Here is a 27,323-nt window from a genome sequence, read left to right on the forward strand (position 1 = left end):
AATGCTGGAGGGACCTAGCAGTTCAGGCGGCGTCTATGGAAAAGAGTAAGCAGTCAATGTTTCGGGACAAATGGGTAGCCACTGGGAGCTGCTTTTTCTGGTGGACGGAGTGTAGGTGCTCAGTGAAGTGGTCTCCCAATCTACATCCGGTCTCACTGATATACAGGAGGCCACATCAGACACAGTATATGACTCCAACAGACTCTCAGGTGAAGTGTCGCCTCACCTTAAGACCATAAGATATAGGAGCAGAAGTAGGCCATTCAGCCCATCAAGCCCGCTCTGCCATTCTATCGTGGGCTGATCCAATTCTTCCAGTCATCCCCACTCCCCTGCTTTCACCCTATACCCTTTGATACCCTGGCTAATCAAGAACCTATCTATCTCTGCCCTAAATGCACCCAATTACTTGGGCTCCACAACTGCTCATGGCAACAAATTCCACAGATTTACCGCCCTCTGACTAAAGTAATTTCTCCGTATCTCAGTTCTAAACGGACGTCCTTCAATCCTGAAATCATGCCCTCTTGTCCTAGAATCCCCTACCATTGGAAATAACTTTGCCATATCTAATCTGTTCAGGCCTTTTAACATTTGGAATGTTTCGATGAGATCCCCCCCTCATTCTCCTGAACTCCAGGGAATACAGCCCAAGAGCTGCCAAATGTTCCTCATACAGTAACCCTTTCATTCTTGGAATCATTCTTGTGAATCTTTTCTGAACCCTCTCCAATGTCAGTACAGTATATCCTTTCTAAAATAAGGAGCCCAAAACTGCACACCTGGAAGGACTGTTTGGGCCCCTGAATGGCAGTGAGCGAGGAGGTGTAGCACTTGTTTTGCTTGCAAGGATAAGTGCCAGGAGGAAGATCAGTGGGGATGGATGAATGGACAAGGGAGTTGCGTAGGGAGTGATCCCTGCAGAAAGCAGAAAATGGAGAGTAGGCTGCGAACAGGCCACACTCAGGCTGGAGGAGCAACACCTTGTGTTCCGTCTGGATAGCCTCGAGTCTGACGACATGAACATTGATTTCTCTTTCTTCACACCCTCCCCCACCATTCCCCATTCCCATTGCCCTTATCTCATTACTTTCCCATTACCTTCTGATGCTCCTCTCCTTCCCTTTCTTCCAAGGCCTTCTGTCCTCTCCCCCTTCTCCAGCCCCTTATCTCTTTCACCAATCAACTTCCCAGCTCTTTACTTTACCCTCCCCCCTCCTTGTACTATTTCCTCCCTCCCCCACCTTCTTCGTCTGACTTCCCACCTTTTTTCTCCAATCCTAATGAAGGGTCTTGGCCTGAAATGTCAACTGTTCACTCTTTTCCATAGATGCTGCCTGGCCTGTTGAATTCCTCCAGAATTTTCTGTGTAGCACCAGAGTCAAGTTTCTATCTCGATGTACGGGGAAGGGGAGAGGGTAGATGGAGAGATGAGTGGACAGGGGGTTGTGGAGGGAGTGGTTGCTGGTGAGAGGAGGAGGAGGAGTAGTGGACGGATGAATGGGGCAGGGAGTGGTCTCTGCCGAAATGGGGAACTTTTGCCTGCTGGTGAGATCTCGTTGCAGCTGGTGGGTATCAATAGAGCCGATAGCTAAGAGGTTGGAGCAGGAAAATAGTGCTGATCAAAGATAATCCATAATCCCATTGTTCAGAACTGCATTTTAAATTTAATTTTCAGTCTATACTCAGATCTGGAGATTCGTCGATGAAGTTATTTGCTATGTGTGCTAACCCTGAAAGTACTCAAACTGAGTATTTTTAAAAGTAGCACCCCACACTCAGATCTGTCCAGGTCAAAGACCATGGGATCACAATAACATGGCAGAGAGCTGAACTGGTAGATATAAAAGTGTGGTGTTTGTGTAAGGGGTCAGCTATCAGACTGTATTGTATAGTTTGGTGAGTCAGGGTTACCAGTTGTGAAAGGTAGTTACTGACTTTTTAGGTCGTTAGAGGGGTGTGTGTTTTTTTCCCCGTTCAGGAAACTTTACATAAATTTTTACCTGTTTGTGTGTGTATTAAAATAAGTTTAAAACTGGGCTAACAGAGTTTTAAATGAAAGTGAATGCAAAAGCCACTTTAAGATCAGTGGTGAAGCTGTGGGGAAGCACAGATTCAAAGTATCTTTCTATAACCCTGAGATTCTGTTTCTCACGGCCGGCCACAAAACAAAGAAAGAAAAATCGTAGAACCCGTTCAAAGAAAAAAAACATCAAACCCAAACTGCAAAAAAAAAGAACAAATTGTGCAAATGACAAAATAAACAAGCCAAAAACACAGAATAAAAATTACCAAACCACAAATTATCAAACCAGTTTGGTATATTCAGTTCAGGTCAATGCAGACCATGTTGTTTGGAGCTTAGACAAATAGAGGGCTATGGGTAACCCTGGGTAATTTCTAAGGTAGGAACATGTTCAGCACAGCCTTATGGGCCGAAGGGCCTGTATTGTGCTGTAGGTTTTCTATGTTCTATAATCTCAGCGCAAGAGGGAACCGGACTCGACGGGCCGAGTGAGCCATTGGTCCACCGAGCGGGAGAGGGAGCGGTAGGTGGAGGTCCGCCGAGTGGGTGGGCGGTCCGGCGGACGGATGGGGAGGCGTGGAGGGGGTGGGCGGACGGATGGGGGGGCGTGGAGGGGGTGGGCGGTCCGGAGGACGGATGGGGGGGCGTGGAGGGGGCGGGAGGACGGTCGGATGGGGGGGGCATGGGGGGGCGGGCGGACGGATGGGGGGGCGTGGAGGGGGCGGGTGGACGGACGGATGGGGGGGCGTGGAGGGGGCGGGCGGTCCGGAGGACGGATGGGGGGGCGTGGAGGGGGCGGGCGGTCCGGAGGACGGATGGGGGGGCGTGGAGGGGGCGGGAGGACGGTCGGATGGGGGGGCATGGGGGGGGCGGGCGGACGGATGGGGGGGGCGTGGAGGGGGTGGGTGGAGGGATGGGGGCGCGTGGAGGGGGTGGGCGGTCCGGAGGACGGATGGGGGGGGCGTGAGGACGGTCGGATGGGGGGGGGCGTGGGGGGGGCGGGCGGACGGACGGATGGGGGGGGCGTGGAGGGGGCGGACGGACGGATGGGGGGGCGTGGGGGGGCGGGAGGACGGTCGGATGGGAGGGGGCGGGCGGGCGGAGGGACGGGGGGCGTGGAGGGGGCGGGCGGTCCGGAGGACGGATGGGGGGGCGTGGGGGGGGCAGTCAGATGGGGGGGGCGTGGAGGGGGCGGGGGGGCAGTCAGATGGGGGGGGCGTGGAGGGGGCGGGCGGGCGGACGGATGGGGGGGGCGTGGAGGGGGCGGGCGGACGGACGGATGGGGGGGCGTGGAGGGGGCGGGCGGACGGTCGGATGGGGGGGCGTGGAGGGGGTGGGCGGTGCGGCGGACGGATGGGTGGGGCGTGGAGGGGGTGGGCGGTGCGGCGGACGGATGGGGGGGGCGTGGAGGGGGCGGGCGGACGGACGGATGGGGGGGGCGTGGAGGGGGCGGGCGGACGGACGGATGGGGGGGCGTGGAGGGGGCGGGAGGAGGGATGGGGGGGGCGTGGAGGGGGCGGACGGACGGATGGGGGGGCGTGGAGGGGGCGGGCGGACGGACGGATGGGGGGGCGTGGAGGGGGCGGGAGGAGGGATGGGGGGGCGTGGAGGGGGCGGGCGGACGGACGGATGGGGGGGCGTGGAGGGGGCGGGCGGACGGACGGATGGGGGGGCGTGGAGGGGGCGGGAGGAGGGATGGGGGGGGCGTGGAGGGGGCGGGCGGACGGACGGATGGGGGGGCGTGGAGGGGGCGGGCGGACGGACGGATGGGGGGGCGTGGAGGGGGCGGGAGGAGGGATGGGGGGGCGTGGAGGGGGCGGGCGGACGGACGGATGGGGGGGCGTGGAGGGGGCGGGCGGACGGACGGATGGGGGGGCGTGGAGGGGGCGGGAGGAGGGATGGGGGGGCGTGGAGGGGGCGGGCGGACGGACGGATGGGGGGGCGTGGAGGGGGCGGGAGGAGGGATGGGGGGGCGTGGAGGGGGTGGTCGGACGGACGGATGGGGGGGCGTGGAGGGGGCGGGCGGTCCAGCACGACGGGGCTGCCTGCAGGGACGTCTTGGCTGAAATGGCGCGGAGGGGCGCGTTTCGGTCGGTGCTGCGAGCTCTGAATTGGAGCGGCAGCGGCGGCGGTAATGCCAACGCCGGGGTATCCGCGCCCTCGCCATCTCGGCGACCCTTCGGGGCCGGCTTTGTGTGTGGGTCGGTCCTGGGCTCCTTCGGCTGCGCACTAATTGTGCACTGGACTCGCCGGCCACAGGACGAGGAGAAGGCTGAGGGAGGTGAGGCGAGGCGGAGTGTGAGGGAGGTGGGACTGTAAGGCAGGGGTCCCCACCGTTTTTTGTACTGCGGACCGGATTCATATTGACAATATTCTTGCGGACCGGCTGACTGGCGGGGGGGGGGGGGGGTAGGGTTCCCAATGGACGAGAGTAGCCTACTTCGGGTGTACCCCAAGAAAGACTACAATGACCATGAAGCCTTGCGCGGGCACCAGTGCGCATGCGTGTACGCGCCAATTTTTTTCCCCTGGCCCTACAGATCCATTTTGGCGATTCTGTTCGGGGGGGGGGGGAGGGCGGTGTTAATGAACGAATGACGCCTGTTAAACTCACCTCAACATGTATTTAACAGTCTTAACCCACCATGGGCAATAGAAAAGTCACTGTTGCAAACAGTGCAGCTTGCAACACTGTCATTATTCATTCTCATTCTCCCTCTCTTTCAAAAAAATTGATTTCGGGACATTGTGTATAATTTGCGGGCATCAGGGAGCCACTATCAATATGCGGGAGACTCCTGGAATTTCTGGGAGAGGTAGGATGTTTGCCAATGTCTTGGCCTCCACATCCATCTATTACAATGAATTCTACAGATTCACTACCGTCTACCTACACGGACATCCCTCTATCCTGAGGCTTTGCCCTCTGGTCCTAGACTTATGTACTATAGGAAACATCCTCTCCACATTCACTCTATCCAAGCCTTTCAATATTTCATAGGTTTCAATGAGATCCCTCCCTCATTCTTCTAAACTCCAGCTCAAACAGGCCCAGCCTATTGTCCTTCTTGATAGTCACATCAGGTTCCTGCAGAATTCAAATAGACTGACACCACCCTTGACCACACGACCCTGCCAAAGAAGAGGAAAGAAGCAACATTGCCAAAGCAAAGTCACAATATCAGCATTATTAATCACCAAGTGACTTTATTGTAATTATACCATAACTTCATCAAACTAATGAGTGTGATGAATTAATATAACGACAATATCTCAGTGCATTACAGCAGGGGTCCCCAACCTTTTTCGCACCGCGGACCGGTTTCAATTTGATAATATTCTTGCAGACCGGCCGACCGGGGTGGGGGGTGGGGGTGGTAGGGTTGCCAACGAACAAGAGTAGCAGTCAAATCCGTTGGAATATAGTCAGAAGTATAAAACAGATTGAGCAGGGGGCTAAGCGTACAGCCTCGTGGCACACCTGTGCCGATGGTGACTGTGGAGGAGATGTTGCCAATCTGAACTGACTGGCATTTGCAAATAAGGAAACTGAGGATCTAGTTGCACAAGGAGGTATTATAGGAGCAGAATTAGGCCATTCAGCCCTTTGAGTCTGCTCATCCCAGATTCTGCTCAACCCCACACACCTGCCTTCTTGCCATACCCTTTGATGCCCTGACTGATCAGGAAACAAATCAATTTCCACCTTAAATATAGCCACAGATTTGGCCTCCACAGCTGTCTGTGGCAGAGCATTCCACAGATTCACTACTCTCTGGCTAAAAAAATTCCTCTTTACCTCTGTTCTAAAGGGTCACCCCTCAATTTTGAGGCTGTACCCTCTAGTTCTGGATACCCCCACCGGAGGAAACATCCTCTCCACATCCACCTTATCCAATCCTTTCAACATTGGGTAGGTTTCAATGAGATCTGCATTCTTCTAAATTCCAGTGAGCACAGGTCCAAAGCTGCTAAATGCTCCTCAAATGTTAACCCCTTCATTCCCGGAATCCTGCTCATGAACCTCTGGACTCTCTCCAATGACAACACATCCTTTCTGAGATATGGGGCCCAAAACTGTTGACAATACTCCAACAACAGGAATTCTGCAGATGCTGGAAATTCAAGCAACACACATCAAAGTTGCTGGTGAATGCAGCAGGCCAGGCAACATCTCTAGGAAGAGGTACAGTCGACGTTTCAGGCCGAGACCCTTCGTCCTGATGAAGGGTCTCAGCCTGAAACGTCGACTGTACCTCTTCCTAGAGATGCTGCCTGGCCTGCTGCGTTCACCAGCAACTTTGACAATACTCCAAGTACAGCCTGACTAGTGTCTTATAAAGCCTCAGCATTATTTCCTTGCTTTTATAGTCTATTCCCCTTGAAATAAATGCCAACATTGCATTTGCCTTCTTTACCACAGAGTCAACCTGTAAATTAACCTTCTGGGAGTCTTGCATGAGGACTCCTAAGTCCCTCTGCACCTCTGATGTTTGAACCTTCTCCCCATTTAGATATAGTCTGTACTATTGTTACTTTTACCAAATTGCATTATCAATCACAGTGACTAGTGGGGTACCGCAAGGCTCAGTGCTGGGACCCCAGTTGATTACAATATATATTAATGACTTAGACGAGGGAATTAAATGCAGCATCTCCAAGTCTGCGGATGACATGAAGCTGGGCAGCAGTGTTAGCTGTGAGGAGGATGCTAAGAGGATGCAGGGTGACTTGGATAGGTTAGGTGAGTGGGCAAATTCATGGCAGATGCAATTTAATGTGGATAAATGTGAGGTTATCCACTTTAGTGGCAAGAACAGGAAAACAACTTCCCTAATATTGATTGGCACCTGATTAGTTCCAGTGGTTCAGACGGGGCAGAGTTTGTTAATTGTGTCCAGGACGGATTCCTGTCACAGTATGTTGACAGGCCAACTAGGGGGAATGCCATACTAGATCTAGTATTAGGTAATGAACTGGGTCAGGTCACAGATCTCTCAGTGGGTGAGCATCTGGGGGACAGTGACCACCGCTCCCTGGCCTTTAGCATTATCATGGAAAAGGATAGAATTAGAGAGGACAGGAAAATTTTTAATTGGGGAAGGGCAAATTATGAGGCTATAAGGCTAGAACTTGCGAGTGTGAACTGGGATGCTGTTTTTGCAGGGAAATGTACTATGGACATGTGGTCAATGTTTAGGGATCTCTTGCAGGATGTTAGGGATAAATTTGTCCCGGTGAGGAAGATAAAGAATGATAGGGTGAAGGAACCATGGGTGACAAGTGAGGTGGAAAATCTAGTCAGGTGGAAGAAGGCAGCATACATGAGGATTAGGAAGCAAGGATCAGATGTATTAAGGAATATAGGGAAGCAAGAAAGGAGCTTAAGAAGGGGCTGAGAAGAACGAGAAGGGGGCATGAGAAGGCCTTGGCGAGTAGGGTAAAGGAAAACACCAAGGCATTCTTCAATTATGTGAAGAACAAAAGAATGACAGGAGTGAAGGTAGGACCGATTAGAGATAAAGGTGGGAAGATGTGCCTGGAGGCTGTGGAAGTGAGCGAGGTCCTCAGTGAATACTTCTCTTTGGTATTCAGCAATGAGAGGGAACTTGATGACGGTGAGGACAATATGAGTGAGGTTGATGTTCTGGAGCATGTTGATATTAAGGGAGAGGAGGTGTTGGAGTTGTTAAAATACATTAGGACGGATAAGTCCCCGGGCCTGACAGGATATTCCCCAGGCTGCTCCACGAGGCAAGGGAAGAGATTGCTGAGCCTCTGGCTAGCATCTATATGTCCTCGTTGTCCACGGGAATGGTACCGGAGGATTGGAGGGAGGTGAATGTTGTCCCCTTGTTGAAAAAAGGTAGTAGGGATAGTCCGGGTAATTATAGACCAGTGAGCCTTAAGTCTGTGGTGAGAAAGCTGTTGGAAAAGATTCTCAGAGATAAGATCATGGGGATTTAGAGAATCATGGTCTGATCAGGGACAGTCAGCATGGCTTTGTGAAGGGCAGATCATGTCTAACAAGCCTGATTGAGTTCTTTGAGGAGGTGACCAGGCATATAGATGAGCGTAGTGCAGATGTGATCTATATGGGTTTTAGTAAGGCATTTGACAAGGTTCCACATGGTAGACTTATTCAGAAAGTCAGAAGGCATGGGATCCAGGGAAGTTTGGCCAGGTGGATTCAGAATTGGCTTGCCTGCAGAAGGCAGAGGGTGGTGGTGGAGGGAGTACATTCAGATTGGAGGGTTCTGACTAGTGGTGCCCCACAAGGATCAGTTCTGGGACCTCTACTTTTCGTGATTTTTATTAATGACCTGGATATGGGGGTAGAAGGGTGGGTTGGCAAGTTTGCAGATGACACAAAGGTTGGTGGTGTTGTGGATAGTGTAGAGGATTGTCAAAGATTGCAGAGAGACATTGATAGGATGCAGAAGTGGGCTGAGAAGTGGCAGATGGAGTTCAACCCGGAGAAGTGTGAGGTGGTACACTTTGGAAGGACAAACTCCACGGCAGAGTACAAAGTAAATGGCAGTATAATTGGTAGTGTGGAGGAGCAGAGGAATCTGGGGGTACATGTCCACAGATCCCTGAAAGTTGCCTCACAGGTGGATAGGGTAGTTAAGAAAGCTTATGAAGTGTTAGCTTTCATAAGTCAAGGGATAGAGTTTAAGAGTCATGAGGTAATGATGCAGCTCTATAAAACTGGTTAGGCCACACTTGGAGTACTGTGTCCAGTTCTGGTCGCCTCACTAAAGGAAGGATGTGGAAGCATTGGAAAGGGTACAGAGGAGATTTACCAGGATGCTGTCTGGTTTAGAGAGTATGCATTATGATCAGAGATTAAGGAAGCTAGGGCTTTACTCTTTGGAGAGAAGGAAGATGAGAGGAGACGTGATAGAGGTATACAGGATATTAAGAGGAATAGATAGAGTGGACAGTCATTGCCTCTTCCCCAGTGCACCACTGCTCAGTACAAGAGGACATGGCTTTAAGATAAAGGGTGGGAAGTTCAAGGGGGATATTAGAGGGAGGTTTTTTACTCAGAGAGTGGTTAGTGCGTGGAATGCACTGCCTGAGTCAGTGGTGGAGGCAGATACACTAGTGAAATTTAAGAGACTACTAGACAGGTATATGGAGGAATTTAAGCTGGGAGGTTATATGGGAGGCAGGGTTTGAGGGTTGGCACAACATTGTGGGCCGAAGGGCCTGTAATGTGCTGTACTATTCTATGTTCTATGAATTGAAGGCTTTGTGGCCAAGTTTCTGGACAATACAAAGATAGATGGAGGGGTAGGTAGTTTTGAGGAAGTAGAGAGGCTACAGAAGGACTTGGGGATTAGGAGAATGGGTAAAGAAGTGGCAGATGGAATACACTGTCAGGAAGTGTATGTTCATGCACTTTGGTAGGAGAAATGAAAGGGTTGACTATTTTCTAAATGGGGGAAAAAAAATCAAAAATCTATAATGCAAGGGACTTGGGAGTTCTCATGCAGGATTCCCTAAAGGTTAATTTGCTGGTTGAGTCTGTGGTGAGGAGGGCAACTGTGCTGTTAGCATTTGTTTTGTGAGAACTAGAATATAAAAGCAAGAATGTAATGTTGAAGCTTTATGAGGTACTGGTAAGGCCTCACTTGGAGTATTGTCAGCAGATTGGACCCCTTGTCTAAGAAAGGATGTGCTGAGTCTTGGAGCGGGTTTAGAGGGCTTCATTCGGGGAATGAAAGGGTTACCATATGAGGACCAATTGATGGCTTTGGGCCTGTACTCATTGGAATTCAGAAGAATGCGAGTTGGAGGTGGTGGGGGGGGGTGGAAGTCTCATTGAAACCTATTGAAAATTGAAAGGCCTCGATGGAGTGTATGCAGAGAATATGTTTTCTATGGTGAGTGAGTCTAAGACCGGAGGACACAGCCTCAGATTAGAGGGATGTCCATTTAGAACATGGAGATGAGGAGGAATTTATTCAGCCAGGAAGTGGTAAATCTGTGGAATTTGTTGCCACAGGCAGCTATGGAAAGCAAGTCACTTGTGTTTTTTTTTCTTGTGAATGATTCTACATGATATTGTGTTTGCTGTTGCTGCAAGTAAGTTTTCCAGTGGCCCTGTGCATACATGGACTTCCCCATATGACAATGACCTCGACTTTGATTTTTCTCTGTAGAGCTCTTGGAGGACAACCTGCTGGAAAAGTTTGGCCTGCCACTGCTTGGTTCAGACGTCCGTTATTGCACCAATCACATCTCCTCGTATGATCAAGCCAAGAGGACACCCAGATGGGTTCTCGAGCACATCACAAAAGAAAAAGTGCAAGGTACATTAAACTGGTTAAGTGAAACTGAGGCCTTCAAGGATCTAGCATTGAGCTGACCCTTGCCCTGCACCTGTGATGATTTCTCACCAATTGCCATAATCCATCCTTATGGGTGTTATAAACTTAAAGGAATGGGTATGTAGATTGACCTCAATGATCTATAAAAGACAGAAGCATTCAATAGGTACATTTAATGTCAGAGAAATGTATAGAATATACATCCTGAAATTCTTTTTCTTTGCAAACATCCACGAAAACAGAGGTGCTCTAAAGAATGAATGACTGTTAAATATTAGAACTCCAAAGCCCCTCCCCCCAGTTTCCCCCTCCTACGCATAAGCAGCAGCAAAGCAATGCCCATCCCCCTCCCCCACCAGCAAAAAAGCATCAGCACCCCCCACTGAGCACTCAAGCGTGCAGCAAAGCATCAATAAATAATGACACAGACTTGCAGTACCCCAAAGACCAGTGGTCATCAGCCTCTGGGCCTCGGACCGATACCAGATCATCTGCGCTGACATTTTCGTGCCGGGCGGCGCCTAATTAATTAGCCTGTTTATTTTGGCTTTTTTCTTAAAGATGTGCTGGGTGCGTCCCGGCTACCGCTGCACCCCTGCACGCTTTGCAGCCCGGTATTGGTCCGCAGCCTGGAGGTTGGGGACCACTGCCAAAGACTACCCGTTCATGGATTTATTTGCTCTCTATTGGTGGGTATGTGAATATAACATAACTTCCCCAACTCCTATGCTCAGTGCCCTGACTGATGAAGGCCAGTGAGCCAAATGCCTTCTTCACCACCTTGTCTACCTATGATTGTTGCTGCAAAGGAACAATATTCTTGTACCCCCAAGTCCCTCTGTTCTAAGTACTCCCCAGGACCCTACCATTCACTGTCAAAGTCCTACCCTGATTTGACTTGTCCCAAGGTTAGGACAAAACCCCAAGGGGTCTGATCAAGTTTGCAAATAGTTAAAAGAGGAGAGAGAGAGAGGACCTATGGGAACTCCTCACTGCAGGTGTCCAGAGAAAGGCTCTAGATTAACACTCTTGTTAAACCACAGAACCTCTCCTGCAACTGTTTTGTCTGTTGAGTTTATATGCTGGCTCTTTCAAAGAGCAGTCCAATCAGTCCTCTGCTCATTTCTGGGAGGAATTTTCTTCTTTGAATACTACTCTTTTTGAAAGGTTGCTGTTGTGTCTGTATTTGCCATCCTCTCATTCCGACTACTTGTGTTTTGAAAAAAAGAGAGAGAGAAGAAGCATTTTTAAATTACCCAGATTCTGTGTGTCTGGTCATCAAAAATCCTCCCCTTTCTTTTTGAAGAATTCCAGCATTAGGGTAAGTAGCATGTTCAATAATCGTAAGCACAAGAGATTCTGCAGTTGCTGGAAATCCAGTGTATCGCACACAGAGTGCTGGAGGAACTCAGCAGGTCAGGCAGCATCTGTGGAGAAGAGAAACCGAATGATTGTTCAACAAATGAATGCTTAGTTTCCTTTCTAGTAACGGATGGAATCATTAGCCTGAATAAGCTGAAAGACCAGAATTCACCATGGAAATATATTGATATTGAACTGTGGTTTTGAACAGGAACAGCTGATCGGAAACACTGCAAGTTTAAACCGGACCCTACTGTGTCACCCTGTTTCAGCGCCACCAATCAGGACTATTTCAACAGCGGCTGGAGCCGTGGACACATGGTTCCAGCAGGAGACAACAAGTACTCACTGGTACGGAGCAATCTGCATACTGTTTTATGTGTGTGTGCACGTGCATGTGTCTTCCTTGAAGTTTAGAAGAATGACGAGTAAACTTATCCAAAGGAGGTCCTGACAGGGTAGCTGTTGGAGTATCTTCACTAACACAAAAGTCTCATACAAGAGGATGTAGTTTAAAAAAAACGAAGGGCCAGTCATTTACAACTGTGGTGATAGACTTGTACTGCATGGAAACTTGTACTGCAAAAGCCTTAGGTTCCACATCATCAGACATAAAGTGGCTCTGGTCAAGATAATCACTTTGAAATGTAGGAGAATGAGGGGCGATCTTACAAAAATGTTTAAAACTATGAGAGGCACAGATAAGGTAGATAGTAACTGACATTAAAGGGGGGTGGGGTCCTAGTTGGCTGCTGGTGACTAGTGGTGTTCCATAGGGACTGTGTTGGGTCTGCTGCTTTTCACGTTATATGCTAAATGATCTGGATGACAGAATTAATGGCTTTGTGGCCAAGTTTTCAGGCAATATGAAGATAAGTGGAAGAGCAGGCAGTGTTGTGGAAGTATGGAATCTTGGACAGGTTGGGAAAATGAGCAAAGAAGTGTCAGATAGAATACAGTGTAGGGAAGTGTATGATCCTTGCTAGAAGGAATAAAGGCATAGACTATTTTCTAAATGGGGAGAAAATTCAGAAATCAGAAATGCAAAGGGACTTGGGAGTTCTTGTGTCTGAACCAGGAATCTTAAGGTAGTGTAGGGTAACATAAAAACTTTTCTTAGACTTTTGACTTAAATCATCCATGTGAACCAAGATGGCAACCTGAGCTAGTCTTATTTGCCTGCCTACGAACCTTATCCCTCAAAACCTTATCTATCTAAATGCCTTTTAAATATTGTTATTGTAACTGCCTCTACAGTTTCCTGTGATAATTCATTCCATATATCCGCCATCCTCTCTAGTGAACAAGTTTCCCTTTGGGACCCTTTAAACCTTTCCCCTCTCACCCTCTAGTTTTAGACTCCCTTACCCTGGGGAAGAGACTGGCCATGCACCTTATCTACACCTATCATAATTTTATACACGTCTAAAAATTTCATCCAATGGTAGTGAACCTCTGGAATTCTCTGACCTCAGGGGTCACAAAGGCCAAATCATTAGAAATATTTAAGATGTTACAGTTCAGTATTTGAGAGATTGAGGAATTGAGGCTTGTGAGAAGCTGAGGCCAGCATATATTGGTCCTGATAGCTTGAATGGAGAGGCAGGGTTGAGATGTTTGGTAGCCTACTCTTGCCCATGTTTTCTGTGCATGTGAGAAAAGTGGCATTGTAAAGTCGAGAAAGGTCTGGTTTAGCGGCAGATTTCACTAAACCACAGCGAGAAGTCACTTATAGCCACTCTCATTTTTGTGTGCAGATGTTTGCTAAGGGTTTTTAGGATGTCTCCCACCCAGGGAATACGTAGCCTCAATTTGAAGCCAGTGTAACTTGAAAGCCGACTGTACCTTAATATAGCACATGCAAAATGCTGGAGGAACTCAGCAAGCCAGGCAGCATCTATGGATAGGGATAAACAATGTTTTGGGCCGAGACCCTTCATTAGGACTGGAAAAACAAAATGAGAAGTCACAGTAAGAAGGTGGGAGGGGAGGAAGAAGTACAAGTGGTAGGTGATAGGTGAAACCGGGAGTGGGAGATGGGCAGGGGGTGAAGTAAAGAGCTGGGAGGTTGATTAGTGAAAGAGATAAAGGGCTGAGGAGGGGGAATCTGATAGAGGGTAGAAGACTATTTCCAGCATCTGCAGATCTTCTGATGTTTGTGTCTGTGCCTAATGATGATGTGTACTAGAAAAAAGTTACATAGATAGATAGATAAATAAATAAAGAATCTGTTAGTCTTGCGAGACCATGGATCTGAGCCTGGAAAGTCTTCACTCTCCAGGGCGCAGGCCTGGGCAAGATTGTATGGAAGACCAGCAGTTGCCCATGCTGCAAGTCTCCCCTCTCCACGACACCAATGTTGTCCAAGGGAAGGGCATTAGGACCCATACAGCTTGGCACCAGTGTCGTCGCAGAGCAATGTGTGTTTAAGTGTTTTGCTCAGGGACACAATACGTTCCCTCGGCTGGGGCTCAAACTCACGACCTTCAGGTAGCTAGTCCAATACCTTAACCAGTTGGCCACGTGCCCACAGGAAAAAAAAGTGACAACAAAGCTTGGAGATGAGGAACAACTAGAGGAGAAAGACAGCTTTTGACTTACCTTGTATGAGAATGTTGTGGTCTGTCACTGTGAATGGATGTGATCTAGAGGAAGCAGGGTACAAGGACTTGTTTGAACAACGATGGATGAGGGAAATGATCCCGGGTCCTGTACTCAGTGGGTAGTCTCTATGCCTGAAAGCACGTATCACCCAGCTCAAGGACAGCTTCTGTTCCACTGTAACAAGACTGTTGAACAGCCCCATTGTACGTTAAGATGGACTCTTGACCTCGCACTCTACCTCACCATGACCTTTGCCTGCACTGCACTTTCTCCATTACCGTAACACTGTATTCTGCATTGTTATTGTTTTCCCTGGTACTACCTCTAATGTACTGATCTGATGGATTAATCTATATGGATGACATACAAAATAAGAAGTTTTCACTATACCTCAGTATATGTAATAATAATAAGCCGATTTACCATTAAGCTGTATAGCCAGCATTCCCAAAACTGTGTATTGTAATGGATTTAGTCCCAAAGTTATGGAAGAGAGGCACACAAGATATGTGAATAACTGCCAGAGGTGCTGCCTTTTAAACCAGATGTTAAACTGTCGTAGCACCTCCCACTGGTAAACAAAAAGGGTTCCAAAGCTTACAGCTTACTACCTCACCCTATGTTCCACAAACATTTTGTGCTGAGTTATCTGCCCCTTCTAAAATGTTTTCAGTAATATGGGAATGGGGCTATATAGCTGATGAGGTTAGTTTTAAATTGGCATCATCTTTGGCACAGACATAGTGAGCCGAAGGGCCTATTTTGAGCTGCGTGTTCTATGATCTGGTCTTCACAGCATATGTGGTGAGCATTCCGCAGGCTTCCCACTCTCTGCAAGGGCATTTCTGTCCTAGGTACTTTGCCCCTCTAGACTGTGATGCCCGTTTCCGGCGCCTCCTCCAGCCAAAGAACACATCCATCTTGCATCCCATCTGCTGAACCCTGTAAGAATTTTGTGCATTTCAATGACATCCCTAAATCTTATAAGCTAATGAATTCAGTCGCCATCAACCAAATCTCTCCTCTTGCAACCATCCTGAATTTTTGCTGCGAACTTTTCTCTATGGCAGAAATCTCCTTTCATGAGTAAGGAGGCGCAGGCGCATGACGTCAGCCAGTAGAGCAGAAAAAGTTTAAAAAGAAGACTGCCATATCCAGCGGGCCACGGAGTGAGAGGTGGCAGAGTGATAGGGCTTTGGCTCCACCGGTTTAGGCGATTACGAGGCGAGGTAGGTTTACCTGTGTTAATTGCAGAAAGGAAGTAGTATGTGTGTGAGGCCGGTTTCCTGCGCTCGGTGTCAGATGTGGGAGGTCCTGGAGTCTCCCAGCCTCCTGGACGGCCATATCTGCACCCGGTGTGTCGAGCTGCAGCTCCTAAGGGACCACGTTAGGGAACTGGAGTTGCAGCTCGATGACCTTTGTTTGATCAGGGAGAGCGAGGAGGTGATAGCAAGGAGTTATAGGCAGGTGGTCACACCGGGGCCACAGGAGACAGACAAGTGGGTAACAGGAGGGGGAAGGGGAAGGGTCAGGTACTAGAGAGTACCCCTGCGGCTGTACCCCTTGACAATAAGTACTCCTGTTTGAGTACTGTTGTGGGGACAGTTGACCTGGGGGAAGCAACAGTGGCTGTGCCTATGGCACAAAGTCTGGCCCTGTGGCTCAGAAAGGTAGGGAAAGGAAGGGGATGGCAGTAGTGATAGGGGACTCTGTAGTTAGGGGGTCAGACAGGCGATTCTGTGGACGCAGGAAGGAAACTCAGATGGCGGTTTGCCTCCCAGGTGCCAGGGTCCGGGATGTTTCAGATCGCGTCAAAGATATCCTGCAGTGGGATGGAGAGCGGCCAGAGGTCGTGGTACATATTGGTACCAATGACATAGGTAGGAAAAGGGAAGAGGTCCTGAAAAAAGACTACAGGGAGTTAGGAAGGAAGTTGAGAAGCAGGACCGCAAAGGTAGTAATCTCGGGATTACTGCCTGTGCCTCGTGACAGTGAGTATAGGAATAGAATGAGGTGGAGGATAAATGCGTGGCTGAGGGATTGGAGCGGGGGCAAGGATTCAGATTTCTGGATCATTGGGACCTCTTTTGGGGCAGGTGTGACCTGTACAAAAAGGACGGGTTGCACTTGAATCCCGGGGGGACCAATATCCTGGCGGAGAGGTTTGCTAAGGCTACTGGGGGGAGTTTAAACTAGAATTGTTGGGGGGTGGGAACCGAACTGAAGAGACTGGGGAAGAGGCGGTTGACTCACAAATAGAGAAAGCTTGGAGATGGTGTGTGAGGGAGGATAGGCAGGTGATAGAGCAGGGATGCGCTCAGACGGATGGCTTGAGATGTGTCTATCTTAACGCAAGGAGTATTGTGAACAAAGCGGATGAACTTAGAGCGTGGATCAGTACTTGGAGCTATGATGTGGTGGCCATTACAGAGACTTAGTTGGCTCAGGGACAGGAATGGTTACTTCAAGTGCCGGGTTTTAGATGTTTCAGAAAGGACAGGGAGGGAGGCAAAAGAGGTGGGGGCGTGGCACTGTTGATCAGAGATAGCGTCACAGCTGCAGAAAAGGTGGACATCATGGAGGGATTGTCTACGGAGTCTCTGTGGGTGGAGGTTAGGAACAGGAAGGGGTCAATAACTTTACTGGGTGTTTTTTATAGGCCGCCCAATAGTAACTGGGATACCGAGGAGCAGATAGAGAAACAGATCCTGGAAAGGTGTAATAATAACGGAGTTGTCGTGATGGGAGATTTTAATTTCCCAAATATCGATTGGCATCTCCCTAGAGGAAGGGGTTTAGATGGGGTGGAGTTTGTTAGGTGTGTTCAGGAGGGTTTCTTGACACAATATGCAGATAAGCCCACAAGAGGAGAGACTGTACTTGATCTGGTATTGGGAAATGAACCTGGTCAGGTGTCAGGTCTCTCAGAGGGAGAGCTTTTTGGAGATAGTGATTATAATTCTATCTCCTTTACAATAGTATTGGAGAGAGATAGGAACAGACAAGTTAGGAAAGCGTTTAATTGGAGTAAGGGGAATTATGAGGCTATCAGGCAGGAAATTGGCAGCTTAAATTGGGAACAGATGTTCTCAGAAGTACGGAAGAAATGTGGCAAATGTTCAGGAGATATTTGTGTGGAGTTTGCATAGGTATGTTCCAATGAGATAGGGAAGTTATGGTAGGATACGGGAACCGTGGTGTACAAAGGCTGTAATAAATCTAGTCAAGAAGAAAAGAAAAGCTTACAAGAGGTTCAGAGAGCTGGGTAATGTTAGAGATCTAGAAGATTATAAGGCTAACAGGAAGGAGCTTAAGAATGAAATTAGGAGAGCCAGAAGGGGCCATGAGAAGGCCTTGGCAGGCAGGATTAAAGAAAACCAAGGCATTCTACAAGTATGTGAAGAGCAGGAGGATAAGGCATGAAAGAATAGGACCTATCAAGTGTGATAGTGGGAAAGTGTGTATGGAACCAGAGGAAATAGCAGAGGTACTTAATGAATACTTGACTTCAGTATTCACTATGGAAAAGGATCTTGGTGATTGTAGTGTTGACTTGCAGCAGACTGAAAAGCTTGAGCATGTAGATATTAAGAAAGAGGATGTGCTGGAGCTTTTGGAAAGCATCAAGTTGGACAAGTCGCCGAGACCCGACGAGATGTACCCCAGGCTACTGTGGGTAGGGAAGGAGGAGGTTGCTGAGCCTCTGGCAATGATCTTTGAATCATTATTGGGGATAGGAGAGGTTCTGGAGGATTGGAGGGTTGCGGATGTTGTTCCTTTATTCAAGAAAGGGAGTGGAGATAGCCCAGGAAATTATAGACCAGTGAGTCTTACCTCAGTGGTTGGTAAGTTGATGGAGAAGATCCTGAGAGGCAGGATTTATGAACATTTGGAGAAGTATAATATGATTAGGAATAGTCAGCATGGCTTTGTCAAGGGCAGGTTCTGCCTTACAAGCCTGATTGAATTTTTTGAGGATGTGACTAAACACATTGATGAAGGAAGAGCAGTGGGTGTAGTGTATATTGATTTCAGCAAGGCATTTGATAAGGTACCCCATGCAAAGCTTATTGAGAAAGTAAGGAGGCATGAGATCCAAGGGGACATTGCTTTGTGGATCCAGAACTGGCTTGCCCACAGAAGGCAAAGAGTGGTTGTGGACGGGTCATATTCTGCATGGAGGCCGGTGACCAGTGCTGTGCCTCAGGGATCTGTTCCGGGACCCTTACTCTTTGTGATTTTTATAAATGACCTGGATGAGGAAGTGGGGGGGATGGGTTAGTAAGTTTGCTGGTGACACAAAGGTTGGGGGTGTTGTGGATAGTGTGGAGGACTGTCAGAGGTTACAGCGGGACATTGATAGGATGCAAAACTGGGCTGAGAAGTGGCAGATGGAGTTCAACCCAGGTAAGTGTGAGGTGGTTCATTTTGATAGGTCAAATATGATGGCAGAATATAGTATTTAATGGTAAGACTCTTGGCAGTGTGGAGGATCAGAGGGATCTTGGGGTCTGAGACCATAGGACGCTCAAAGCAGCTGCACAGTTGACTCTGTGGTTAAGAAGGATTACGGTGTATAGGCCTTCATTAATCGTGGAATTAAATTTAGGAGCCGAGAGGTAATGTTGCAGCTATATAGGACCCTGATCAGACCCCACTTGGAGTACTGTGCTCAGTTCTGGTCGCCTCACTACAGGAAGGATGTGGAAGCCATAGTAAGAGTGCAGAGGAGATTTACAAGGATGTTGCCTGGATTGGGCAGCATGCCTTATGAGAATAGGTTGAGTGAACTTAGTCTTTTCTCCTTGGAGCAGCAGAGAATGAGAGGTGACCTGATATAGATGTATAAGATGATGAGAGGCATTGATCGTGTGGATAGTCAGAGGCTTTTTCGCAGGGCTGAAATGGTTGCCATAAGAGGACACAGGTTTAAGGTGCTGGGGAGTAGGTACAGAGGAGATGTCAGGGGTAAGTTTTTTACTCAGAGAGTGGTGAGTGTGTGGAATGGGCTGCTGGCAACAGTGGTGGAGGTGGACATGATAGGGTCTTTTAAGAGACTTTTAGATCGGTACATGGAGCTTAGAAAAATAGAAGGCTATGGGTAAGCCTAGTAATTTCTAAGGTAGGGACATGTTCGGCACAACTTTGAGGGCCGAAGGGCCTGTATTGTGCTGTAAGTTTTCTATGTTTCTAAAAATTGCTTGCAGTGCTTGCCAAATACTGCACACAACTTTTAGTAGAACTAAAATCCTTGTGGCTGTGTTCAAAACTTCTTGCAGTAGAAACCAATACACCGTATGTTACCTTAACTGCTACTCTGTCCGCGTATTGGCTTTGAGGGACAGGTGTTTGAGGACTCCCCCTGCCAACCTGATCACTTTGTACATCGTTTTCTGCCTTTCTGTTTCTCCTACCAAAAGGTTATAATTTATTCCCATTGTACTGTATCTACTTCCCTCACTTCGCAAGCCCATCACCCCTACTGTGGCATAGGCTGCCGACAGCAGGTCATCACTGCCCTCTATGCTGGGCCAGTCTTTTTAGTTGCCCCCAGTGTAGCCCATCGTTGGAGATCCTTCTTCTCCCAGGGATGAGCTCTTTGGAGCTTCCGTTGGCATTTCTGTAGCTCTGGGTTTTTAATGGGATGGGGTTGCTAGACCCAAGCCCAACCCTCCTCCTTTCGCAGTCGGGCTGGGGACCGCCCATGACAGGGTTGTGTACTTGCTGCTCACTCACTCAAATTGTCTAAATGTCTGAAGCCTCTTTGCTGCCTCCGCACAACTCACAATTCCACTTGGCTTTTATGGACCACAAGTTTAAAATGTTATCCTTGTAGTCGTCAGTACTTACCTACCCCATTGACTTAAAAATAATTCAATCAGCACTGGTGTTAAAATTTACATTTGTTATATTATTTGAAGGACTACTTATGAAAAAAATTATTAATTGGCTGTAATGTGCTTTGAGATATAATTTGTTTATGCCAGGTACTTCTATGCCTTTATCATGGACTGAGATTGTGAGATGTTGCTCCACTTAATAGCCAGAAGATGGCAGTGTTGTACAGTTAAGCACAGGTGATTCTACCATTCCAACACACTCAGTAGTTTGACTGCCTAAAGTGTGTCTCATTGAAACCGGGCACTTTGAGAGATAGGACATGTGTGCATGGGTTTAATATTGCTGTATTGGTTCCCTGTGTTTCAGGCTAATCCCTCATGTAGTCATAGAGCAATAAAGTACGATACAAGCTCTTCAACTCAATGAGTCCATGCTGACTAATTTCTGCTCATTTCCCTCCAGCTGCTCTCCTCCAAGTATCTATTGAAGTTCTTGTCAAATGATGCTATTGTATCTGCTCAACCGCTTACTCATCCCAGATGCTCACCACTCTGTATGAAGAAGTTGCCCCGAGACCCCTTTAAACCTTTCCCCTCTCACCCTATACCTCTGCTCCCCCCGTTTGCTTTTTTGGTTTCCTATACCCTTGGATAAAGACCCAAAAAACCAGAAATAGGCATTCTGCCCATCAATCATGGCTGATTTATTTTCCCTCTTCAACCTTCTATTCTTCGGCTTTCTTCCCGTAATCTTTGATGTCCTTACTAATAGAGAATATATCGACCTCTGCTTTAAATATAACCAATGATTTGGCCTCCACAGCCATCTTTGGTAATGAATTCCACATATTCACCACCCTCTGACTAAAGAGATTCCTCCTCACCTCTATTCTAAGGGGAAACCCTATGATTCTGAGGCTGTGCAGGAGGGTCTCATGAGAATTATAGGGTAGCCAGGAAGGAGCTTAAGAAAGGACTTAGGAGAGCTCGAAGGGGGCATGAGAAGGCCTTGGCATGTAGGATTAAGGAGAAGCCCAAGGCGTTCTATGCGTATGTGAAGAACAGAAGGATGACAAGAATGAAGGTGGGGCCACTAAAGGATAAAGAAGGCAACATGTGCCTGGAGGCGGAGGAGGTTGGGGAGGTCCTAAATGAATACTTTGCTTCAGTATTCACAAGAGAAAAGGACCTTGATCAGGATGAGGTCGAAATAGAACAGGCCTGTGTGCTGGACAATGTGGAGATTAAGGAAGAAGTGTTGGATCTTCTTAAAAACGTCAAGATTGATAAGTCCCCAGGGCCGGACGTGATATACCCCCAGGTTGCTGTGGGAAGTGAGAGAAGAGATCGCTGGAGCAGTAGCTATGATCTTTGAATCCTCTTTGACTGCAGGGGAGGTGCTGGAGGATTGGAGAATGGCAAATGTAGTTCCTTTGTTTAAAAAAGGTAATAGGGAGAATCCTGGAAACTATAGACCGGTGAGTCTTACATCAGTGGTCTGCAAACTATTGGAAAGGATTCTTAAGGATAGGATCTACGAACATTTGGAGAAGTACAGTCTACTCAAGGATAGTCAACATAGCTTTGTGAAGGGAAGGTCGTGCCTCACGAACCTAATTGAGTTTTTTGAAGAGGTAACAAAAGAAATTGATGAGGGTAAGGCAGTAGATGTGGTCTACATGGATTTTAGCAAGGCATTTGACAAGATCCCCCATGAGAAACTCAACCAGAAAGTCATGAGGCATGGGATCAGTGGAACTTTAGCTGTTTGGATAAAAAATTGGTTTGCAGGAAGAAAGCAGAGGGTAGTAGTGGAAGGAAAGTATTCTGCTTGGAGGTCGGTGACTAGTGGAGTGGACCCCTGCTCTTTGTGATCTTTATAAATGACTGGATGAAGAGGCAGAAGGATGGGTGAGTAAGTTTGTGGATGACATGAAGATTGGAGGGGTTGTGGATGGAGCTGTCGGTTGTCAAAGGTTACAAGAGGATATAGACAGGATGCAGAGTTGGGCAGAAAAGTGGCAGATGGAGTTCAATCTGGATAAGTGTGAGGTGATGCATTTTGGAAGGAAAACCAGAAGGCTGAGTACAGAGTTAATCTCTGTTAATCTCGGTTACTTAAGAGTGTGGATGAACAGAAGGACCTTGGGTTCAAATCCATACATCCCTCATGGTTGCTGCACAGGTTGAAGGATAGTTAAGAAGGCCTGTGGGATGCTAGGCTTCATTAACAGGGGGATTGAGTTCAAGAGTAGAGAGGTCATGTTGCAACTCTACAAATCTCTGGTGAGACCACACTTAGAGTATAGGTTTTCCCCGCCATCTGAAGGTACAGCGTTCCTATGAAATGGTTCGTAAGCCGGAATGTCGTAAAGTGAAGAAGCAATTACCATTTATTTATATGGGAAAAATTTGTGAGCGTTCGCAGACCCAAAAAATAACCTACCAAATCATCCCAGGTAACATATAAAACCTAAAATAACAGTAACATATAGTAAAAGCAGGAATGATATGATAAATACACAGCCTATATAAAGTAGAAATTCTTTTCTGCAATCATTGCTGCACTGTCCACCGTAGCGAAAATCTTACGCAAGTGCTCTCGGCAGAAACACAGCGCAAGCACTCTCAGCAGAAACACTCTCTCCAGTAACCTTTAAGCTATGAAGCTGCCAAATCATACCAAATAACACATAAAAATACACAGCCTATATAAAGTGGAAATAATGTATGTACAGTGTAGTATCACTTACTGGAATCGGGAAGACAGCGAGCACACTGATGATGGTGTGTTAGGCTGAGTCGTTGGAGTTGGGGTGGTGGGACACTGGGGTGTCATCTCATCGTCATCTGTTTCTATCAGGACAGGCAAGTCATCTTCTATGTCTGCCTGCCTTGATGTTGAAGGTCGAGGTTCGTCGTTTGCTGTGGCTGATGTGGAAGGCTTGAAAAACGACAGTATGCTTGACTGCTTAGCCTCGCGCATTTTTCTATCATACAGTTCTTTGTAAGCACTCAAACCATCCTGCAAGTATACCCTAAATCTACGTACCCTTTCAAAATTAAAGTCGTACTTTTCTGCAATCATTGTTGGCAATTGCAGTGAAAATCTCATGCAGTTGCTTCATGTTCAGTTGCTGGACGACTTCACTTTCGGTCCGTTCGCTACTGCATTCAGTTTTGATTGTTACCCTTTCCTCTTCCAATTGCATCAGCTCTTCATCTGTCAGTTCTTGGTCATGGGACGCCAAAACCTCTTCAACATCATCTTTGTCAGCTTCCACAAGCCAAACTCACTTTGTCCTTACTTCGTTCACCACAATCGAAATGCTTAATTATGTCTAGTTTAACGCTAAGTGTAACACCCTTACAAGCTCTTCTAAGCTTTTCGGATACCTTAGAACTCGTCTTGCGAAGGGATGCTCAAAATAAATTGACATAAAGCACAGATGCTCACAGGCACGTGCTTAAGCAATGCCAGCTAGAATGCGGTTCCGGGGGAGGAGCTCGGCTGCTCGGGGCGCGCGCTGCCTTTTTTCATAACAGTGAAAACACCTTTTGTTAGCAAAAATGGGTAACTAATGTAGGTCTTTTGTAACAGTGAGGTGTCGTAAAGCGAACGTTCAAAAAGCGGGGGACGTCTGTATTGTGTTCATTTCTGGGTACCTCATTATAGGAAGGATGTGGAAGCTATGGAGAGAGTGCAGAGGAGATTTACCAGGATGTTGCCCGGATTGGAAAACAAGTCTTAGGAGGCAAGGTTAGCAGAGCTGCAACTTTTCTCTTTGGAGCGTAGAAGGATGAGAAGGGACTTGATAGAGGTCTACAAGATTATGAGAGGCATAGAGGGGTGGATAGCCAGTACCATTTCCCAGGGCATGAATAGCAGACACCAGAGGGCATATGTACAAAGTCAAGGGAGGGAAGTTTAGGGGAGACATCAGGAGTAAGTTTTTTACACAGAGGGTTGTGAGTGCCTGGAATGACTTGCCAGGGATGGTGGTGGAGGCTAAAATATTTAAGTATTTAAGAGCCTCTTGGACAGGCACATGGATGAGGGTTACAGGATAGTGTGGGTTACGTAAGGAATATATGGGTCGGCACAACATCGAGGGCCGAAGGGCCTGTACTGTGCTGTGGTGTTCTAGTGTTCTAGTGCCCTCTGGACCTGGACTCTCCTACTATTGAAAACATGTTCTCCATTTCCATTTCATCCAGGTCTTTTAAAATTCATTTGGTTTCAGTGAGAACTCCCTCATTCTTCTAAACTCAAGTGAGAAAAAGCCCAGTGCTATAAAACACTCCTCATATGTTAACCCTTTCATTCCTGGGATCATACTTGTAAACCTCTTCTGGACCATCTCCTTAGATTCCTCCTTAGATATGGGGCTCAAAACTGCTCACAATTCTCCAAATTTGGACTGTCGTTCACCTTATAAAGCTGCAGCATTATATTGTTGCTTTTATATTCTAGTCCTCTCAAAGCAAATGCTAGCATTACATTTGCCATCCTTACTACCAACTCAATCTGCAAGTTAACCTTTTAGTGAATCCTGCACTAGACTCCAAAGTCCCCTTGCACCTCTGATTTCTGAATTTGCTCCCCATTGAAAAGATAGTCTATGCCATTATTCTTCCTCCCAAAGTGCATGACCATACACTTCCCAACATTGTATTCAATCTGCCACTTCTTTGCCCATTCTCCTAATCTGTCCAAGCACTTCTGTAGACTCCCTGCTACCTGCCTTTCCACCATATCCTGCAGAATGTTTGACGTAGGTAATGGGATAAAATGACAGGTAACTAGAAAGCAGGTGATCCTTTTGGGATGACGCAGCAAGGTAAGGCAACATACATTACGTTGGAGAATATTGAGCAGTGAACAGGAAGCGAGACCTTGGAGTACTTGAAGTAGTGGGACAAGTGTATGGGGTTCTGAAAAAGTTCAAGTTTATTGTCATTCAACTATGCATATATATACCGCCAAATGGAGCGGTGTTCTTCCGAACTAAGGTGCACAACACAGTACATATACATAACTCACACACAAAATGCATAAATTAATATATTTTAGGGGGTCAAAGAGATTGTTGGACAGTTGTGAAGGATCATTGACAATGTTAATGGCTCTGCAAGGACAGTGCTCCTAAAAAAGACATGTAGAGTACTTTGTTAGGTAAGGTACAGATTTATACTGAAACAGCCTGATGTTGGGGAGACCTTCTTCACCAATAAAACACTTATAGCACATTGAATTCGCAAGCATGGTATTGAAAGATGACTTTTAAAAATCTTAGAGTCACAGACCAGTACAGAACAGAAACTGGCCCTTCAGCCCATCTAGTTCAGAAGAACTGTTATTCTAGCTAGTCCCATAGACCCGCACCCAGACCAATGCTCTTCGTACTCCTCTCATCCATACACCTCTCCAAACTTCCCTCAAATGGTCCAGTTGAACCAGCATCTACAATTTCCATTGCCGCTCGATTCACACTCACACCATCTGAGTGAAGAAGTTCCCCCCAGCTTCCTCTTAAATATTTCACTTTTCACCCTTAACGTATAACGTCTAGTTCTAATCTGGCCTTAACTGAGGGGAAAAAAGCCTACTTGCATTTACCCTATCTATGCCCCACATCATTTTGAATACCTGTATCAAATCTCTCCGCATTTCCTCATGTTCCAGGGAATAAATTCCGAAATCTTGAGCCTTCCCTTGGCAATCAGAGATTAAGATTGACGAGGGCTACATGTTACGTTTGTGTCTTTCTCTGCATGTCCACAACTCAAAGAGAGTTAGTGCCTGGACTTGATTGATTTACTGAATGGATATTACAGACCATATTTAGTGTCAGATTGAAATTTGTATATGGTATTGAAGAGTGAGTCTTGATACAATCAGTACTTGTTGATTTAAAATATATCTACATTTAATGTGCAAACAATGGCTAAAGTTCAGCATGTGCACGTTAGAAAGAATGTACAATGGTAGTCTCACATTATCATTGCTTTGCCATTTTGATTACAAAGATTAATTATGTTAGCTGAATCTGTGGCGTGTTTTGTTCTCCTTTGCAGAAAGCTATGGCAGAAACCTTCTATCTGTCCAACATTGTACCTCAAAATTATGAAAACAATGCTGGCTTCTGGAACCGGTGAGCATCAAAATTTCCTAAATTTATACTTCAATCATGTGACCATTATTTTCTTAGGTAGACCTTTGGTTTAAGGGTCACTTGCTTCCTCTCCAGTTCTGCAGTGATGCAACATTGGTGCTTCTACTGCAAGTGTGACAGGAGTTGCTTGATAATCTGGGAAGAGGGGTGGATAATTAGAAAGGAGGAGAATCTGTTCTGTTAGTGTTGGACTTCCTTCTCCTCCCAATAATATCCAGCTTTCTCGGTGCCACCCTGAATATGCTTTTCCATACTGACTGATCATATGCCAGGATCTCCCACAAGTTAATCAGGGTGTTCCACTTCAAGGAGGATTTGGTAACATCATAGAGTTATAGAGACTACAATTCAGAAATAGACCTCTTAGTCCATTTAATCCATGCCAAACTGTTGTTCTGCCTAGTCCCATCGACATGTACCTGGACTATAGCCCTCCATATCCTACCCATTCATTCTCTATCCAAACTTCTCCTAAATGTTGCAATCGAACCCATAACCGTCGTTTCCACGAGCAGCTTGTTCCACATTTGCACCACCTGCTGAGTGAATAAATTCCTCCGCAGGTTCCCCTTAAAACTTTTACCTTTCACCCTTCCTCTATGATTTCTAGTTATACTCACACCCAACCTCAGGGGAAAAAGCCTGCTTGCTTTTATCCTATCTATACGCCTCAAGATTTTGTATACATTTATAAAGTCTCCTCTCATTCCTTTGTGCTTCAGAGAATAAAGATCTAACCTATTCAAACTTTCCCTATAACTCAGGTCCTTAAGTCCCAGTAACATCCTTGTAAATATTCTCTTTCAATTTTATTGATACCTTTCCTGTCGGTAGGTGACCAGAACTGCTCACAGTACTCCAAATTCAGCCTCACCAACGTCTGATATAACTTCAACATGAGGTCCCAACTCCTGCATTCTTTTTGTCTTGTTGTAACAGAACTCAAGAGAAGTGATTGTTTCGGGAAGCTGATGTT

The 27,323-nt window shown here is 47.1% G+C and overlaps 1 protein-coding gene across 1 annotated transcript in view; it reads left to right on the forward strand.

The window, feature by feature from the left end:
- Positions 1-4,093: 4,093 nt before the first annotated feature.
- Positions 4,094-27,323, forward strand: part of LOC140195733 (nuclease EXOG, mitochondrial-like) — a 68,549-nt gene continuing 45,319 nt past the window's right edge. Inside the window, exons 1-4 of the mRNA XM_072254437.1 lie at positions 4,094-4,307; positions 10,198-10,347; positions 11,939-12,078; positions 26,250-26,326. Of these exons, the coding sequence (XP_072110538.1) occupies positions 4,094-4,307; positions 10,198-10,347; positions 11,939-12,078; positions 26,250-26,326 (581 nt within the window). The remainder of the gene's footprint in view (positions 4,308-10,197; positions 10,348-11,938; positions 12,079-26,249; positions 26,327-27,323) is intronic.

The sequence above is a fragment of the Mobula birostris genome, chromosome 3 (genome assembly GCF_030028105.1).
Source record: "Mobula birostris isolate sMobBir1 chromosome 3, sMobBir1.hap1, whole genome shotgun sequence".
Taxonomy (NCBI): domain Eukaryota; kingdom Metazoa; phylum Chordata; class Chondrichthyes; order Myliobatiformes; family Myliobatidae; genus Mobula; species Mobula birostris.